This window comes from Neovison vison, chromosome 2 (genome assembly GCF_020171115.1).
Source record: "Neovison vison isolate M4711 chromosome 2, ASM_NN_V1, whole genome shotgun sequence".
In the NCBI taxonomy this organism is placed as follows: domain Eukaryota; kingdom Metazoa; phylum Chordata; class Mammalia; order Carnivora; family Mustelidae; genus Neogale; species Neogale vison.
The window spans coordinates 199,754,068-199,767,733 of NC_058092.1; the positions used below are offsets into that span (position 1 = coordinate 199,754,068).

The 13,666-nt window shown below is 41.5% G+C and overlaps 1 protein-coding gene across 3 annotated transcripts in view; it reads left to right on the forward strand.

The window, feature by feature from the left end:
• The window catches only part of WDFY4 (WDFY family member 4), a 268,432-nt gene that overhangs the window by 51,185 nt on the left and 203,581 nt on the right, over positions 1-13,666 (forward strand). For all 3 annotated transcript variants that reach the window (XR_006383317.1, XM_044240003.1, XM_044240004.1), the window contains exon 13: positions 13,278-13,371. Coding sequence is in view for 2 of the 3 variants with exons in the window: in XM_044240003.1 (XP_044095938.1) it covers positions 13,278-13,371 (94 nt within the window). In the remaining variant the exon portion in view is untranslated. The remainder of the gene's footprint in view (positions 1-13,277; positions 13,372-13,666) is intronic.

A 13,666-nucleotide genomic window follows, 5' to 3' on the forward strand; every position in this document is an offset into this window, starting at 1 on the left:
TTTGTGAGAATAAACTTTTTGAATCATTCTCAGTAATTTTTCAAGTTCATTTTCCCATTCTGAGTTCCAATTTACTGGCTGGCATAAATAAGGCTGTTCCCAATATCCTTTTAACTTTTTGCTCCTGACATCATTTGCTGCTTTTCTCTCCCCTGCACCCCTACACCCCAGCATTCTTGACAGATTTTTATTTATCAGCGTTTCTCAGGGACCAACTTTCAGCTTTTCTTATCTCTCATACGTACATTTTTTTGTTTCTGTTTTCATTTGGTTGTTCTTCTTATGTCCTCAACTTTCTTTGGGTTCATTCTGGTAGTCTTCTCTTTAATTTAATTGATTAGGAGACTTCTTAAATGCAAATTTTTGTCACTTTACTCGAGCTGTATCATGCAACTTTCATTATGTTGCACTTTTGATAATATTTAGTCCTAAATATTTTAATTTCCTTTGTGACTTGTAGTTTGATTCTTGAGTCTTATTTGAATTATAAATTTCCAAAGTTACAGAGTATTTTTGGTCATCTTTCATTGTTGTTGAGTTCTAATTTTATCATCATGAGAAAAGGTGGGCTGTATGATGGCCATGCTCTGAAATTAGTTGAACTTGACCTTGTGGCCTCCCATGTGACTAATCTTCATAAGTGTTCCATGGGTGCTTGAAAGAATGCATATTTTCCAGTTGTAACACTCAGTGTTCTATTTCTGTCCTTTACATCAAATTCATCTATTGTCTTCTTCAAATTTTCAGATTATTTAATCTGTTTGATACATCACTTACTAAGCTGTGTTAGATATTTTTCATCGTAGTGACAGATTTGCCAATTTCTGTTCATTTTTGCCTTACATCTGAGGATATTGGAATCACACATCTTGACAATTTTTACATCATCTCATGGAATCAGAAATTTTTACCTTCTATAGTGACCCTCTTTATCCCCAATAATATATTTTGCCATAAAAACAATTTTGTGTAACCATAAAAAGGCTATGCTAGCTTTCTTTGGGTTAGAATGCGCCTGGAATTAAAAAAAAAAATTCTATTGTTTCAAGCTTTCTGGGTCCTAATGTTTTTGGTGTTTCTTTTGTCAACACTAAAGAGTTGGTTTTGTTTTTGCTTTATTTTGTCATTTAACCCAGTGTGGTATTTTTTGGTTATGGAAGCATGTGCTTTGTTTACATTTTTATAATTACTAATATGTTTGGAACGATTTCTACTTTGCTATTTTGTATTTTCCATGGTCCCCCTTTTTCTTTTGATTTTTTTCCTTGTCTTCTTTTGAATTATTGGAATTTTAATTTTTTAATTTAAATTTTCCCATCGACTAACTTGGATCTTATGCGCTTTATTAGTCTTTTAGTGATTGCACCAAATTAATTTAACAGTCCTCCTCATAATGTTTAATCCTTTACTCTGTTTACCATTGTTATTTATCTTCATCCTCTTTCCAATATATATGTGTTCCATGTGTAATATGTAAACTTAATTCAACTCTTAAATGTACACTTACATTTCCAATGTATATATTAGTGTTGCCTAATATTAATTTTGGGTCATGATCAATCTAATCTAAATCTAATTTTAGCTAATCCAACAAATAAGGCATGTATTCATATATTTTTTGTTGAGGTAAAATTGACATATAACATTATATTACTTTCAGGTATAAAACATAGTTATTCGATATTTATGTATACAAATATTTTAAAGACTATATGAGAGAGAGAGAGAGAGAATGCTTGAGTGGGCTGAGGGGCAGAGGGAGAGAATCTCAAGCAGACTTCTCACTGAGTGTTGAGCTTGACATGGGGCTTGAGCTCACAAGCCTTGAGGTCATGACCTGAGCAGAAACCAAGACTTGGATGCTCAACCAACTAAGTCACCCAGGCACCCCTCAGTATTTGTATATATTGGGAAATGACCACCACAGTAAGTCTGGTAATTAGCATCCATCACCACACTAGTTATAATTTTTTTTCTTGTGATAAGTGCTTCTTAAGTTTTATTCTCCTTGCAACTTTCAAATATACAATATAGTAATATTAACTATAGTCACCACCATTAACTGTAGTCATCATCAACTGTAGTCAAATATACAATATAGTAATATTAACTGTAGTCACAACTGTAGTTGCCATGACTTATTTATGTTCCCATGACTTATTTATTTTAAAACTGGAAATTTGTACCTTTTGACTGCCTTCACTTATTTTGCCAACCCTCTATGCCTTGCTTCTGGCAACCCTCTGTGTAATCTTTGTATCTATGAGCTCTTTTTTTGTTTTTAGATTTCATATGTAGGTGAGATCATATGGTATTTGTCTTTCTCTGAAGCATATCACTTAGCATAATGCTCTCAAGGTCCATCCATGTTGTCACAAATGACAAGATTTCCTTCTTTCTTATGGCTGAATAATATTCCACTATGTATTTGTACCACATCTTCATCCATTCATTCATTAATGATCACTTAGGTTGTTTCTGTACCCTGGCTATGGTAAAGAATGCTGCAATAAACATAGGGGTACATGTATCTTTTTAAGTTGGTGTTTTCACTTTCTTCAGATAAATGTCCAGAAATGGAATTGCTGGATCATATGGTAGCTCTATTTTTAATTTTTTGAGATATCTTCATATTGTTTTCCATAATGGCTGCACCCATTTATATTCCCACCAGTAGCACATGAGTGTTCCTCACCAACACTTGTTATTTCTTGTCTTTTTGATGATAACCATCCTAACAGGTGTTGAGGTGGTATCTCATTGTGATATTGATTTGCATGTCTTTAATTATTAGTGATGTAAAATACTTTTTCATCACCTATATATCTTCTTTGAAACATCTCTTTGGATGTTCTGCCCATTTAAAAAAAAAGATTTTATTGACTTATTTGACACAGAGAGAGAGAACACAAGCAGGGAGAGCAGAAGGCAGAGGGAGAGGGAGAAGCAGGCTTCTAGCTGATCAAGGAGCCCAATGCAGGGCTTGATCCCAAGACCCTGAGGTCATGACTTGAGCCGAAGGCAGTTGCTTAAGCAACTGAGCCATTCAGGCACCCCATTCTTCCCATTTTTTTTTTAGATTTTTATTTATTTATTTGACAGAGAGAGATGACAAGTAGGCAGAGAGGCAGGCAGAGAGAGAGGGAAGCAGGCTCCCTGCTGAGCAGAGAGCCCGATGCGGGACTCGATCCAGGATTCTGAGATCATGACCTGAGCCGAAGGCAGTGGCTTAACCCACTGAGCCACCCAGGCGCCCCATTCTTCCCATTTTTGATTAGATTATTTTTTTTTTTTTAGTATTGAGTTATATGAACTCTTTATATATTTTGGTTATTGACCATTTTATCATATATACAATTTGAAAAATATTTTCTCTCATTCTGTAGGTTCCCTTTTTGTTTCACTGATGGTTTGTTTTGCTGTACAGAAGTTTTAAAATTTAATGTTAGTTCTACTGGTTCACTTTTGCTTTTGTTATTTTTGCTTTTTGTGTCAAATCCATAAAATCATTGCCAAGACCAATGTCAAGGAGCTTACCCTCTTTTTTCTTTTAGCAGCTTTATGGTTTCAGGTTTTTAATTTTTTTTAAAGATTTTATTTATTTATTTGACAGAGAGAGATCACAAGTAGGCAGAGAGGCAGGCAGAAAGAGAGGAGGAAGCAGGCTCCCTGCTGAGCAGAGAGCCCGATGCGGGACTCGATCCCAGGACCCTGAGATCATGACCTGAGCCGAAGGCAGCGGCTTAACCCACTGAGCCACCCAGGCGCCCCTATGGTTTCAGGTTTTATGTTCACAGCAAGTCTTTAATCCATTTTGGGTTAATTTTTGTGTATGTGTAAGGCGATGGTCCAGTTTCATCCTTTTGCATGTGACTGTCTAGTTTTTTTCTCAACAGCATTCATTGAAAAGACTGTCCTTTCCTCACTGCATTGCCTTGGCTCCTTTGTTGTAAATTAATTGACAACATATATGTGGGTTGATCTGATCTCTCTATTCTGTTCCATTAATCTATGTATCTTATGCCAATGCCATACTATTTTGATTACTCTATCTTTGTAATATCTCTTGAAATCAGGGATCATGATGCTTCCTGCTTTGTTCTTGTTTCTCGAGGTCATGACATCTCTCACTGCAGTGGTACCACAGCGGCATCTTGTGAGATGGCCTTGACCAGATTCCAGGCCCTTCTCTTCTTGCTTTGTCTTGGGGAGAATTCCTTTTCTGAGGCTCCCTGATCTCTCTGTTCTGGGGAAGTGTGTTCTCGAGGAGGCCTCTACCCTGGCCACCTGGAGAGCATGGAGGTCAATTTGGTATCTCAGCATTGAACCTTATTCTACCAGCTGTTAGAGGGCAGGGAAATAGTTGTCGGCACCAGAAGGCATTAGTAAATGGTTTTGAGTGATGAGAAGCCATAGTCATTTTTCAGATGTCTCTGGGGGCTAAGCTCTAAACACTTCTATTCATTTAATTCCCTTCCAATCCTAGAACTTTACTAATAAAGAAACCAAGCTAAGAAAGGATAAATGGCCAAAGTCACACATTTAGTAATTAAGCAATAGAATCAGATTATAATCTCAGGTCTATTTTCAAAACCTGTCTGTGTGTCTGTGTGTTTCTATGGGTATGTTTTTTTCCTGCTTCTTCTGGAAACTCCCACAATAATGGCGATGATTTTCCAAATGTTCTGACATAATAGCTTACAGTTTAAAGTTGGTCTCTAACCTATGGATGGCATCAACCCACATTCTTTACTGATTAATCCTGTGTCAGATGTCACCTTGGTTTCATGATGAGTAATTTTTAAATGTATAAGAGTCAGATTTCATAAATAGAGCAATTTTTTCCTCATTAAAAGAAATACATCACCCTCGACCTTTCCTAATGGTTAGAGAATAAGTGAAACCCTAGCCTCTCATGAGAGAATCTGGGGGATAAAGGCAGGGAGGTGGGCTGAGAATGGGGGACAGGTTGCTCATCCCTGCCCACCAAGAACATTTGGCATCTTCTTGGACAAGTGCCTTGGCTCATCCCTGTCTGTGCAAAGTGGGCCTTGCTCTCCAGGGAGGAGGGGCAGAGGCTGTGGGCCTTGGACTCAGACCAAATGCTCTATGCCTTCATGGCCATGTTCCTTGGGCCTATTGCTTTATCTCTGTGAGCTTCAATTTCCTGATTTGAAGGCAGTGGTAATAAAAGTATCCACTTTGAGGGCTGCCATGAGGTCGGGGTTGGAGATGATAATGGTGCTGGTCATCGTGACCACAGCTGCTGTCTCCCAAGTACTTGTGTGCCAGATGCTGTGCTCAGATTTCCACAAGCATTAGTTGGTTTAATTCATGTAACAATGATGATTTAAGTAACATTGCTCACAAAATGGAAATTATATATTATGGAATTGCTCAAATACATATGCAATGTGCAAGACTCTGTTGGCTGTCAGAGGACTTGTTTCCTGCCTAGACTTCGACCTCTCCTGGCCTCTGCTGAGCCTCATGGGCAGACTTCTGTTCAATATATCAACAAAAGGGACAATATCAATGACTTAGAGTTTGAACCCAAGTTGTGACTATAATGCACATCTGTAAGGGGACATGCTGCCCAAGATGGCAGTGTGCGCCAGGCAAAGACAAGGTGGCAGGGGATGCTCGGCTGACCAGAGCCCTAACCAGTCCTTTGTCCTCCTCTGCTGCTATTCATCTGGAATTAATAATCACTCAGTAAATATCATGGCATCGGAAACCCAGTAGGATTTTACTTTCTGATGTATATAATATATGCTCTCAATTCAAAAGACCCAGCGAGAATGCTTGGCAAACGGTGAAGTTGAAGTATGTGAACCTTTTGCCTTTTTCACAGTAGTTGTGGCTCAAATATTTCTACATGCCCATGCTTCTAGGATAGTCTAGGGGTTTGCTGGAGTCAGAAGCTTCGCAGACCATGAGGGCCTGACTTTTTATAGCTCTCTGAGTCCTGGGGCCCTGGGATGAAGGCATTTTGGAGGGTGTCCCTCTGATGCTAGCCCTCACTCAGTCCTTCTTGACATCAGCACCCCATTCTCCAAGATTCAATGCCCAGGGAAGTGTTGGATCTGGATCTTGGGTGCCTTGGAGGGTGGCCTGGCTTTTTCCCTGGTAACTCCCCTGAGCTGTCCCCTCCCAAAGGGGTCTTGCTCTGTCACACCTGCCATTCAAACCGGGCTTGCTTTTCCATGCTCCTCTGGACGACCAGGAATTGAATGAGTGGCAGGTACCCATGCAGACATTATGGGGGAACTTGTGCTTGTGCACATGTGAGTACATTGGGTGTTGGCTGTGCATCTCAGGTGTGAGAACCCAGCTGAGCAGGAAGCATCTGCCCAAAGCCTATCATCCCTCCTGTGGAGCTGTGGCTTTGCAGGGAGCTTTCTTTTAAACCGCTATGCGCTAGTCAGCCTTGACCCGCAGCTGACGTTTCATTTTCGGCAGTTTCACTTCTGGCAGCCAGCCATGGTCTGGAAGCAGGTGATCCTCCTTCTGACGAATTGTAGGCAGGCCAAGAGTAGCCTGATGCGGAGTCCCATGCCCATGTCATCCACGTGACTCCGTCTCTAGGTATTTTATCACTTCCGTTGCCACAGGAGGGGTGTGTAGGGCACAAGAAGATATTTGGAGAGACAGAGAGACCACATTCACATAACTTTTATTACCGCGTATTATTAGAATTTTCTAATAATATTTATTATTAGCTGCTATTGATTTCTTACTGTGCCTAATTTATAAATTAAACTTTATCATAGGTATGTATGTTTCGGGGAAAAAAGCCCAGGATATACAGGATTTGGTGTCATAATGAGGACTATGGTTTCTCGTGGCTCTTTTTTTTTTTTAAGATTTTATTTCTTTATTTGAGAGAGAGAGTGTATCAGAGCAAGAGAGTGTGAGAGAGCACATGCACATGCGCATTGAGGGGCGGGGCAGAGGGAGAAGCAGGCTCCTTGCTGAGCAGGAAGCTGTCTCGAAGCCGGTCTTGGGGCTTCCTAGGACTCTGGGATATCATGACCTGATCTGAGCTGAAGGCAGCCACTTTACCAACTGAACCCCCCAGGTGCCCCTCTTATTGTGGCTTTTGAGATCTCTGAATGTGCAGCTGCCATGCAGCCTAGTGCAGACCTAGTCCCCGCTCTGCTGCAGGATGGCTACCGTAGAGTGTCCCTAACATGTCTCCCGGACAATGGTGGCATGGCTCTTCCTTCAGAAGGCTGCTCCTGCCTGTGCCTCTCTGGCTTACCCCTGGTACACATCTAGTCTGGAGAACGCGAGTCCAGAATTTCAGTAAGCACTCAGGGAATGCCTGTACTGGTGCCGAGCGCTCGGGGCCAGGCACTGGTTGGGGGAAGGGACAACTGACCCCCTGCCCTAGACCTACAGCTGGGTGTGGGAGAATCAGAAGTGTGAGCAGATCATTTACCACTGATGGATGCCACCCAGGGCAGCCCCAGAAAATAAGGGGGAATGGAGCAGTGCACCTGACACAGCCTGGGAGAGGGGTTCTGAGGGGCCTTCCTGGGTGAGACGATCCCTGAGCTAAGCCAGGATGAGAGAGACAGGTGCCTGGAATGGGAGAGTTTGGAAAAGGCATTCCCAAGCCTGAAATACAGACCCCACAGCAGCCACACTGAGTGAAGAAAGCCCAAGGCCTTGGCAGGGATGATGGACTTAGAGCCACACACTTGAGGGGAGTGCTGAGACCTGAGCCTGGAAGGGGGTCCAGGCATGAATGACCCTCAGGCTGGCAAGGTGGGGGATGGTATTTTGTGGGGGAGCAGGCAGACAAGTTGCAGTGACCACTCTGATCTGTGTGTATGTGTGTGAATGTGTGATTGTGGTTTTGTGTATGAGTGTGTGTGTGTGTGTGTGTGAGAGAGAGAGAGACAGAGAGAGAGAGTGTGGAGGGAGAGAGATGGATAGAAATGAGAATGAGGAGGGGGAGGAAGGCAGGAGCTGCCCCCCCCCCCAGAGTGATGGCGATGACTGGCATCCAGACAACAGGTTGCTCATGGGAGAACCTTTTGAGACCTATTTAGGACATACTGTCCGGCCTCGGTAGCCAATGGGATGAGTGTGGGGGAGGAGGGACTGGTGCAGGCCCTGATAGGGAAGCCCTGGTGGAAGATCTGGTTTGGGAGAAGGTGGTGGTTGTCTTGGGTAGCCTGTGCAGACTGCCAAAATGAGATTGTATTCCTTTTAATTTTCCAATGAATCACTCAGGAATCCACTGACCTTAGTAAGAAGAGAGAGAGTAGCTTGAGCCTTCCCAGAGAATTTGGATATCATCTGGATGAGGGATAGTCTGATTTCCACAGCTAAGCAGGAAAAATACATGAATGTATCCGAGCACCATGCCTTAACCTGTGCCGCTTCCATGGTCACAGGGTGGGGAGATGGGGATAGCCAAACTCAGGCTCTGTGTGATGTGATGTGGTCCCACTGGTTCCGATATCCCCACCAGCCTCTGGATTCTTTGAATGAAATGACATCACTCTTACATTGTAAAACTCGACCAAGTACTCCTCTTCCCCTGTCCTCAGCTCTAGGCCTTGAGAGATATAGATAATCATGTATATAATCTTGGATTATAACTTTTGGATTATAACTTTCAGTTACATGCACAGGTCTTTTGCAAGATAGATTGAGCTGTTCAGGATCATTAGGTCATGTGGGTTATCACTATCTCTCCACCCTCCTTGGCATTCAAAACCCCTACCCTCATTCCTGCTCTTAGGATCCACATCTCAGAGCAATGCTTCTCCCAGTATGGCCTATAGCTTACCTGCCTGCATCAGAATCAGTTGAGAAAGTGCTAAAATACAGTCTCATAAACCAGATTTCCTGAATCACAGTCACTGGGGTTGGAGGTTAGGTTTCTATTCTTTATTTTTTGTTTTTGATTTTTTTTAAAGCTTCTCTTGTATTTTTAAGCACATTAAACTTAAAGAACTTGGTCCCAGGTGATGGGCATCTTTTTTTTTTTTAATTTTGTTTTTAAAATTTCTTTTCAGTGTTCCAGAATTCATTGTTTATGCACCACACCCAGTGCTCCATGCAATATGTGCTCTCCATAATTCTCACCACCAGGCTCACCCAACACCCCACCCCCCCAAAAACCCTTAGTTTGTTTCTCAGAGACAACAGTCTCTCATGGTTCGTCTCCCCTTCCGATTTCCCCCAACTCACTTCTCCTTTCTGTCTCCCCATATGCTCCATGTTATTCTTTATGCTCCACAAGTAAATGGAACCAGATGATAATTGACTCTCTCTGCTTGACTTATTTCACTCAGCATAATCTCTTCCAGTCCCGTACATGTTGATACAAAAGTTGGGTATTTATCCTTTCTGATGGAGACATAATGCTCTATTGTATACGTGGACCATATCTTCTTCATGCATTTGTCCATTGAAGGGCCATTGCTGCTATGAACATTGGGGTACAGATGGCCTTTCTTTTCATTACATCTGTATCTTTGGGGTAAAACCCAATAGTGCAATTGCAGGGTCATAGGGAAGCTCTATTTTTAATTTCTTAAGGAATCTCCACACTGTTTTCCAAAGTGGCTGCACCAACTTGCATTCCCACCAACAGTGTAAGAGGGTTCCCCTCCTCTTTCTCCACATCTTTTCCAACAGATGTTGTTTACTGTCTTGTTAATTTTGGCTGTTCTAACTGGTGTAAGGTGGTATCTCAATGTGGTTTTGATTTGAATTTCCCAGACAGCTAATGATGATGAACATTTTTTTCACGTGTCTGTTAGCCATTTGTATATCTTCTTTGGAGAAGTGTCTGTTCGTGTCTTCTGCCCATTTTTGACATGATTATCTCTTTTGCATGTGTTGAGTTTGAGGACTTCTTTATAGATCTTATATACCAATCCTTTGTCTGTAGTGTCATTTGCAACTATCTTCTCCTATTCTGTGGGTTTCCTCCTTGTTTTGTTGACTGTTTCCTTTGCTGTGCAAGAAGCTTTTGATCTTGATGAAGTCCCAAAACTTCATTTTCACTTTTGTTTCCTTTGCCTTTGGAGATATATCTTGAGAGAAGTTGCTGTGGCCGATGTTGAAGAGGTTACTGCCTATGTTCTCCTCTAGGATTTTGATAGATTCCTGCTTCACATTGAGGTCATTTATTCATTTTGAGTTTATCTTTGTGTATGGTAATAGAGAATGGTCGAGTTTCGTTCTTCTACACATAGCTGTCCAATTTTCCTAGCATCATTTGTTGAAGAGACTGTCTTTTTTCCACTGTATATTTTTTCCTGTTTTGTTGAATATTATTTGACCACAGAGTTGAGGGTCCATATCTGGACTGTCCACTCTGTTCCACTGGTCTATGTGTCTGTTTTTATGCCAGTACCATGCTGTCCTGGTGATCACAGCTTTGTAGTAAAGCTTGAAATCAGGCAACGTGATGCCCCCAGTTTTGTTTTTCTTTTTCAACATTTCCTTAGCAATTTAGGGTCTCTTCTGGTTCTGTACAAATTTAAGATTGTTTGTTCCAGCTCTTTGAAAAATGCTGGTGGAATTTTGATTGGGATGCCATTGGAAGTATAGATTGCTCTAGATAGTATACACATTTTAACAATGTTTATTCTTCTGATCCACGAGCATGGAATGGTCTTCCATTTTTGGGGGTCTTCTTCATTTTCTTTTATGAATGTTCTATAGTTCCTCCAGTACAGATCCTTTACCTCTTTCCAGGTATCTTATGGTTCTTGTTGCTATAGTAAATGGAATCAATTCTCTCATTTTCCTTTCTATAGTTTCATTGTTAGTGTATAAGAAAGCAACTAATTTCTGTACATTGATTTTATATCCTAATACATTACTGATTTGCTGTATGAGTTATAGTAGTTTGAGGGTGGAGTGTTTTGGATTTTCCATATAAAGTATCATGTCATCTGCGAAGAGAGAGACTTTGACTTCTTCATTGCCAATTTGAATACCTTTTATTTCTCTTTGTTGTGTGATTGCTGTTGCTAGGACTTCTAATACTATGTTGAACAAGAGTGGCGAGAGCGGGCATCCTTGTCGTGTTCCTGATGTCAAAGGGAAGGTTGTCAGCTTTTCCCCATTGAGGATGACATTCACTGTGGGTTTTTCATAGATAGATTTTATGAAGTTGAGGAATGTTCCCTCTATCCCTATACTTTGAAGTGTTTTAATCAGGAATGGTTTCTGTATCTTGCCAAATTCCTTTTCTGCATCAATTAAGAGGATCATGTGGTTCTTCTCTCTTCTCTTATTGATTTGTTCTATCACATTAATTTGTGAATGTTGAACCACCTTTGCATCCCATGGACAAATCCCACCTGGTCATGGTGGATAAATTTTTTTTAATATACTGTTAGATCTTATTAGCTATGATCTTGTTGAGAATCTTAGCATTTGTTTCCTTTGCCTTTGGGGACATGTCGCAAAGGAGGTTGCTGTGGCCGATGTCGAAGAGGTTACTGCCTATGTTCTCCTAGAGGATTTCTTACACTTTAAAAAATCTTTTTCCTTTTCGTTGTTCAGACTGGGCAATTTCTATTGATCTGTCCTTAAATTCATGGACTCTCTCTCTTCTCATTTTCTTATTGTTTGCACTTAGTGAGATTTTAAAATTTGTTATTGTATTTTCAGTTCTTAAATTTCCATTTGGTTCTTTTTTATTGCTCCCATTTCTTTACTGAGACTTCTTTGTTTTTCATCCATTTCAATAATATTCACCCTTATTCCTTACAGTGTGGTGTATAAACAGCAGATTTAAAGTTTTTGCCTGATTAAAAAAATAAAATTTTTGTCTGATAGTTTCAACATCTGGGTCATCTCAGGCTTGTCATCTGTTGATTATCTTTTTCTGTGTGAGGTATTGATATTTCCCTGATTTGTTCTGCGCTAAGTAATATCAAATTGTGTCCTGGATATTATGAATGTTATGAACTCTGGCTTTTGTTGACATCTGGAGAATGCTGATTGTTTTGTTTCACCAGGCAAGCAACCAGGTTAGGTTTAGCCTGAAAGTTCTTACCCACCGTGGACCATGTTTATGTTATTAGTTTGGCTTCACAGACTTGGCAGTGAGGTTTGATCTACCCTATATTTTCCCCGTGCGGTAGTCAATAATGGGTGGTCTTTACCCTTGAGTTCAGTTCTCAAAGCCTTAGGAATTGGTTTAGGGTCACATCCACACATGCAACTCAGAATTGAGGCCAGAGGGTGATACAAAGTCTGACTTTCTTAAGCCTCCTCCTCTTCATGTCTCCCCAACACTTCATGGCTACCAGGAGTCTCTTCCTTCTCCTCTGTCTAGGAAGCTGAGGCATTAGTTTCCCTGCTTTGCCATGTACCTCCTACCACTGCATCTGTTTCTGATGCCAAGCAGGGAAAGGAAATAGAGAGAAAAGAGCGATGGAGATTGTGCCTACACTCTTAGAACCATAGATCTTCTGGTTAGAGAGAAGGATTTGTCTTCTCCTAGACACTCAGACACCTCCCTGGCTGCTGCTACTGCTATGAGGTTGTCTGGAGTCTGACTGAGAAAGAGTGAGGAACTTAACAAAGAAAATCTCATGGCTTCTCCTCCATGCTCTGTGACCTGTAGGAGCCTACTTTTCTGTTCCTCAGTCCAGAAACAGAGATATTTTCTTGGCACTCTCTCCTTGTCTATATATGGTGCACATTTCTGTTTTCAGATGCCCTCTGAGCCCATACTCAGGAATTCTGGAGGGGGACTCTCCAGGAAATTCAATACAGTTGAATGACGCTGTGGGTTTGGTTTCCTTCTCTGCAACCATTTACTTTTCAGAGTCATCAGAGAACTGCTTATTTGTTCTATGTGAGTTTTGAGTTGCATTCAGGGGGTAGGGCAGAGTTGAGTATGCCTACACACCTTGAAGGAACTCAGAAATGTTTGTGCGTATGTGTTTAACATAAAAGGAGAGCCTGTCTATCTCCTTTATGCCTGGTGGGAAGGAGAGAGGACCAGGTAACTCACTTGCATTGAATATCCTCTATGAGCCAGCCACTGTGTCCTGGGGCCCAAAAGCATTATTCTGTGTCTCTCTGAGAGAAGTATGGTATTATGGGTTCCACATACAGCTGGGGAAAATGAGGCTCAGATTAATTAGTTCAAAGTTATATAGATCATATGTGGTAGAATAAGAATGTGTCTTGTGGCCTGTCAGAGAAAGATTCAGAAGGGTTTGTGAAAAACAGAAGAGACTAGAAAACTCAAAGTTGATATCCTGCTTGCCCTCTCTCTGCAGGGTGGATGAAGGGGATGCTGTGATCATGCACCCTGGGGTCCTGTGCATCATGGTGAGACTGCTGCCTCGGTTGTACCACGCAGACCACCCCCAGGTACTTGTGGTTGAACACATGTATTTGTCTTTCTCACATGATGACTCACTTAAGCTCCTTCTGGCCAGATTTCTTCTTCTTTGCCTTTGCCCTCAGTACCCTGCATTAGCGGAGCCCCACCCCCACCCCCCAACGTGAAGCTCCTCCTGCAGGGTAGAGTCAGTGTGCCCATGACCCTTGATTGAGTTCTGCTGCCCTTCCCTCCAAGGCCATTCAAAGCAGGTCATTTTTGCTGGTGAAGTGACCCTACTAAAATCCATAGCCAAACACAAACTAGCTGAAATGATTCTGCCTT